The sequence below is a fragment of the Salvelinus fontinalis genome, chromosome 24, assembly GCF_029448725.1.
Source record: "Salvelinus fontinalis isolate EN_2023a chromosome 24, ASM2944872v1, whole genome shotgun sequence".
NCBI lineage: Eukaryota > Metazoa > Chordata > Actinopteri > Salmoniformes > Salmonidae > Salvelinus > Salvelinus fontinalis.
The window spans coordinates 25,241,050-25,247,308 of NC_074688.1; the positions used below are offsets into that span (position 1 = coordinate 25,241,050).

The window sequence follows — 6,259 nt, forward strand, 5'->3', positions numbered from 1 at the left end:
AGTTTGAGGCTTTTGTTCCAAACCCTGGTGTAACACACAACTCAGCAATTCAAGATCTTGATCAGCAGTGTATACATATATCCAGATGTGCTAGAGCAGGTATTCCCAAACTGGGGTACGCGCAATGCCGTCGGGGGTACGCCGAATAAAAATGTGATTCATATTTTAAAATATATATAATACATATTTTAATATCTATATTGTAACGACCCGGTATTGTGTTCTGTGTTTGTGGGTGTGTTATGGTTCTCATGGATACTAGCAGGGGTTAAATATGTCAGGACAGATGGAAAGGTTGGGGGGGTATGATGGGTAATCCCGCGGGGTTTGGAAATGCATAAATAGGGATTACTGTCTCATCTCTCTCTCTTCTGTTCGGGGCCTTGATCTGTTCCTATGAGAGTGACCCTTAACTCGACATGGTATAATTGTGTACGTTCGGCATTTAGCGGTGTGGGCTGTGGCCTGAACAATAGCCCAGTTTAGGAATAAACCTGTGTTCTGACCTGCACACCTAGAGTCCGTCTCTTTTCCTTTTATGACCCAGCCGGGTCATTACATTGGTGTCAGAAGTGCTTTCGAACTACGGGATCGAGACTAGGCGAGTTAGCTGTTCAGTATAGGCCGGGTTGGCTTTAGCGTGACTCGCATCTACGGTCATGATGCCTGGGGCGAGGTGGAAAATTAAGGAAGAGTCGGACAAAGTGTCCGTTGTGGGCTCGAGGGTACCCGGTCGGGAGGGTCAGGCGGCGACTGCCGTAGAAGAGCTGGAGAGCCACATGGCGGAAGTTAAATTGTCAGTCAGCAAGATGACAGAACTGGCGGGTTTTCCTTCACACCGCTCGAGAGCAGACGTCACGGCGACGGGGATATCGACGTCACCGGGTGCGGAATTGGCTGGGCCTGCTTATGTAAACAGAGATGGCAGCGGCCTATTGCCATTAGCCACGGTAGCGGCTAAACTACCAAAGTTCAATGGACAAGGTACATGGGAAGTTTTTTTCACTCAATTCGAGTTGTTGGCTAGAGCCGGGAGGTGGTCTGACGAGACGAAAGCGTTACAGCTTGCCCTGAGCCTGGCAGAGGAGGCGTCGGAATGCCTGTTAACGCTAGCCCCAGACGAGAGGGGCGACTACGGTGCGCTAGTGGAGGCATTGGGGGGCCGTTTCGGCAGCGACGCGCAGCCCAACATGCTGCGGATTGAACTGAGTAACAAAAAGAGACTTCAGGGGGAATCATTAAAGGCGTTGGCAAGTGGTATTCTGAGCCTGACCAGGCGGGCTTATGCAACTATGCCGATTGGGGTGCAAGACGAGCTGGCACGGGACAGTTTTATTAAAGCGCGCTCTTCCACCGAACTGGATAAGTATGTTCAGATGGCGGACCCACCATCTCTGCGGGCTGCAGTGGAGATAGCCAGGAAGAGGGAGCTGATCTGGGGTGAGGGAGTGCGAGTGGAAGTCGCCAGTCAACCAGAGGTGAGAGCAGCGGTGGCTGGGGTGCCAGGGGTCACAAAACCAGAGTGGGTTGACGAGTTGGGCGGGCTAGTCAAGACTGCTTCGCTTGTCATGGAGAGGGGCTCCAGGCAACGTCGCAGTGTCAGCTCGACTCCTATTGTCTGCTGGGGTTGTGGCCAGCCTGGCCACATTCAGCGGGAGTGTGGCAGATTCTCCCGTCACCAGGGAAACGACAGTGGGTTCGGGGGCGGGCCCGCGCTGCCCCCTGCGCGAGAACCCGCTGTCGTAAGCAAAAGAGGTACCCAACAGCGCAGACAAGAGGGTGGGGACCTGCTCCCCCAGGGTGTAGCTGCCGCCGTGTTTCCTAGTCCGGTAGTTGTGGTGGGACGTACCACCGTTGGGGACTTCTGCAATGTCATCGTCAAGGTAGAGGGGGTGGAATGTTTGGCCCTGGTCGACACGGGCTCTACAGTAACCCTGGTGAGACCAGACATACTACCTGTTGGGGTGCGGGTGGAGCCGACCCATGTCCAGCTACGGACTGTCACGGGGGAGCTAGCCCCCATGTTAGGGAAGTGTCAGCTATCTGTGACTGTGGGGGGGAGAACTGTGGGGTGTCCGGTGTGGGTAGCAGCGGTGCAGGACCCTGTATACTGGGAATGGACTTTTTGAAAAACTGTGGGGCTCAGTTGGACTTAGCGTCGGGCACTTTGAGGCTGTCGGGGGGTCCCACAGTGGGAATGTCGCCTTCGGGAGGGCGGGCAGGGGGCAGGGCTGTCCCTCCGTCTTCCTCCAAGCTTGCAGAAACTCCACCGGTCATCCCGGCTGCTCCCTTGGTCGTTGTGCCATCCCAGCTGCTGTCTCCGGCGGCGACGGCCTTCACTCCCCATAATGGTGCAAGCACAGGCAGCCCAGTAGCCCAAAACACACTGGCTCCTTCACCCCATCAGCGCGACGGGGGGAAGGAGGAAGCTATCGACGCCGTCGAGGCTGTGTGGCTGAGGAACTGTCAGGGTCTGGATGAGAGACAACAGAGACAGTTAAAGCAGCTGCTGTTGGACTTTAAAGATAGCTTTGCTTGGAGGGAAGATGAGGTAGGACAAACGCACCTAGTTCAGCACGAAATAGACACTGGGGACGCCCGACCCATTAAAATTCGGCCCCGTCGTATTCCCCTTGCCAGGAGGGAAGCAGCAGACACAGCTATTTTTGACATGTTGCGGGCTGATTTCATTGAGCCATCAGATAGCCCATGGTCCGCGTCGGTCGTCATGGTGCCTAAGAAAGGGGGTAAACTTAGGTTTTGTGTTGACTACAGGGGCCTAAATTCTGTCACCACTAAAGACTCTTATCCCCTACCGAGGATTGATGAGTCGCTAGACCACGTGAGAGGGTCCTCGTGGTTCTCCTCCCTTGATCTGCGCAGTGGCTACTGGCAGGTGCCCCTCTCGCCAGGGGCATGTGAAAAAACGGCCTTCTCCACAGATAGGGGCCATTGGCAGTTCAAGGTGCTGTGCTTCGGGCTCTGTAATGCTCCTGCCACCTTTGAGAGGCTCATGGACAGAGTGCTGGCGGGGGTTCCGAGAGACGAGTGTGTTGTGTACCTAGACTACATATTGGTGCACGGCACATCGTTTGAGGGGGCACTGGGGGCAATTAGGCGAGTGTTGGAGAGGATCTCGGGGGCGGGGCTAAAATTACATCCGGGAAAGTGCCATTTCATGCAAAGGGAGGTGGCGTTCCTGGGGCATCAGCTGGGTGGTGAGGGCATCAGTACGATGCCAGACAAAGTAGAGGCTGTGAGGGGGTGGCCAGTTCCATGGGGGAAAAAAGAGATTAAGAGCTTCCTGGGGCTGGCATCCTACTATCGTAGGTTTGTGAAGGGGTTTGCGGGGGTAGCGGCTCCTTTGAACCACCTTCTCAAGGAGGACACTGTTTTTCAGTGGACCGAAGAGCACCAGCGGGCGTTTGAGGCCCTCAAACGTGCCCTGATGGAGGCCCCTGTCCTGGCCTCACCAGACCCGAACCGTCCGTTCATCCTGGACACCGACGCAAGCAATGAGGGTTTGGGGGCTGTGCTGGCTCAGCGTGGTCCTGATGGGCAACACGTAGTAGCTTATTACAGCAGAACTTTTGATAAGGCTGAAAAACGCTACTGCGTGACAAGGAGAGAGCTTTTGGCTGTCGTGGCAGCAGTACGCCATTTCAAGTACTACCTGGGGGGCCTGCCGTTTGTGGTCCGGACGGATCACTCCGCCCTGCAGTGGCTTCTCTCCTTCAAGGAGCCAGAGGGTCAGATTGCCCGCTGGCTGGAGGAGCTGCAACCCTACGACTTCCAGGTGGAGCACAGAGCCGGCCTTCGCCACAGCAATGCAGACGCCTTGTCCCGCCGCCCGTGTGCTGAGGATGGCTGTGGGTACTGCGCCAAATGGGTGGAGCGAGAGAGAGAACTGTGCAGGGAGGAGGGAGTCACCGCCACGGTGAGTCAGCTGAGTGTGACAGAGTGCCGGGAGCTTGAGGCTGTGGACGTTGGGGAGTGGAGGCGTCGCCAGGAGGAGGACGCAGAGCTGCGTCCTGTGCTGCGGTGGGTGGAAGAGAGAAGACGACCGCCGTGGGGGGAAGTAGCCCCTCTATCACCAGTCACCAAAGGACTGTGGGCTAAATTCACAGTCCTTAGAGTGGCTGAGGGAGTGCTCCAGAGGGGGTGGAAAAAGCCAGCGACTGGAGAAATTACGTGGCAGGTAGTGGTGCCCAAAAGGCTGCAGGGGAGCGTGTTACAGCAGCTTCATGGGGGAGTAGGCGCAGGGCATTTTGGGGTCTCCAAAACGTTAAAGCGCGTGCGTAAAGGCTTCTATAGGGCCAGGCACAGGAGGGATGTTGAGGACTTTTGTAGGCAGTGCGACGAGTGTGCTGCTAAAAAAGGACCTCCAGGTCAGTCACACGCCCTCCTACAACAATTCCCAGTAGGGGAGCCCATGGAGAGACTGGGGGTAGACATAGTAGGGCCGTTTCCAACCACAGACAGCGGTAACAGGTGGATTCTAACCGCTATGGACTACTTCACCAAGTGGCCGGAGGCTTACGCTCTCCCAGACCAGGAGGCAGAGACAGTAGCTGATGCGTTGGTGGGGAGAATAATCAGTCGGTTTGGGGTGCCACAGTCTATTCACAGCGACCAGGGGAGAAACTTTGAGTCACGGGTGTTCTCAGAGTTGTGTAGACGGTTAGGCGCGGAGAAGACGCGCACTACTCCGCTTCACCCCCAGAGTGATGGGCTGGTGGAAAGATTTAACAGAACATTAGCACAGCAGCTGGCCTTCGTTACCTCAAAACACCAGAGAGATTGGGACACCCACTTATCGTTTATTCTTATGGCGTGTAGGTCGGCTGTTCAAGAATCGACTGCGTGCTCCCCAGCACTACTAATGTTAGGTCGTGAGTTGCGCACCCCAGCCGCACCCCAGCCGAACTGACGTTTGGCCACCCTCCTGATAATGACGACGGGGTTTTGCCTGGCCCGAACTATGTGTGTCGTCTGCAGAACCGGTTAGAAGCGGCTCACACTTCGCAAGAGAGCAACTCGAGAACGCAGGGGTGCGCCAAAAGCGCCACTACGACTCGCGCGCTAGGGGGAGGCACTTTGGAGCGGGAGAATGTGTGTGGCTTCACAACCCCAAGTGCAAGAAGGGGCGGTGCCCAAAGCTGGACAGTGCATGGGTGGGGCCGTGTCTGGTGATAGAGAGAGTGGGGGAGGTGACATACCGGGTGGAGGTCCCCCTACTGAGCAGGAAGGTGGTGGTCCACCGGGATCGATTGGCACCCTACAGAGGGAGGAAAACGGTAGGGAATGGGAGTGAGGTCTCTGATGTGAGCCCACGGGAACAGTCTAACGAGGAGACTCTAGCGCAACCTGAGCCTGGGGAGGGGGCTGCTTCTTCGGAGGGCGCTGGAAATGACATTGGGGCAGAGGAGTGTTCTGGGGGTTCACCGGTGAGAGTCACGGGGCGGCCCAAGAGACTGATGCGACCTCCGGGTCGTTTTAGGGATTTTGTTGTGTAACCCTAGGGGCTAGGGTTTAGAAAGGGGGGGGCTATGTAACGACCCGGTATTGTGTTCTGTGTTTGTGGATGTGTTATGGTTCTCACGGCTACTAGCAGGGGTTAAATATGTCAGGACAGATGGAAAGGTTGGGGGGGTATGATGGGTAATCCCGCGGGGTTTGGAAATGCATAAATAGGGATTACTGTCTCATCTCTCTCTCTTCTGTTCGGGGCCTTGATCTGTTCCTATGAGAGTGACCCTTAACTCGACATGGTATAATTGTGTACGTTCGGCATTTAGCGGCGTGGGCTGTGGCCTGAACAATAGCCCAGTTTAGGAATAAACCTGTGTTCTGACCTGCACACCTAGAGTCCGTCTCTTTTCCTTTTATGACCCAGCCGGGTCATTACAATATTTTTTATTTAAATATATATATATAAATCAAAAATAACATTTCCAAACAGTCCATTTATATTTTTCAACTGGGCTATACATTTGGGGGAGTTTTTTCTCGCCTGAGTAGCCTCGTTTCACTGCCAAAAATAAAATGAAACCATCTAACGTTAGTGTTCAGCGAAATAACAACACAATGTCAACTACAGGTAGCCTAGTCAAATAATTAACATCCAATCACATTAACCGTTACTCTCTCGCTTCCAGTAACGGTCTGTATGTGGCCAAACGTAGCTGCTGCTCATTTCGTTTGCTTGAAAATTGATAAATGGTTTAAAAAAAGTAGGGCCCACGGCCATAGAGACACA

The 6,259-nt window shown here is 54.6% G+C and overlaps 1 protein-coding gene across 1 annotated transcript; it reads left to right on the forward strand.

Moving 5' to 3' along the window:
* Positions 1-659: 659 nt before the first annotated feature.
* Positions 660-5,516, forward strand: LOC129822499 (uncharacterized). Its single transcript, XM_055880817.1, has 3 exons — positions 660-2,051; positions 2,147-4,901; positions 4,999-5,516. The coding sequence occupies exons 1-3, from the start codon at positions 660-662 to the stop codon at positions 5,514-5,516; spliced, it is 4,665 nt and encodes a 1,554-aa protein (XP_055736792.1).
* The last annotated feature ends 743 nt before the right edge of the window (positions 5,517-6,259 follow it).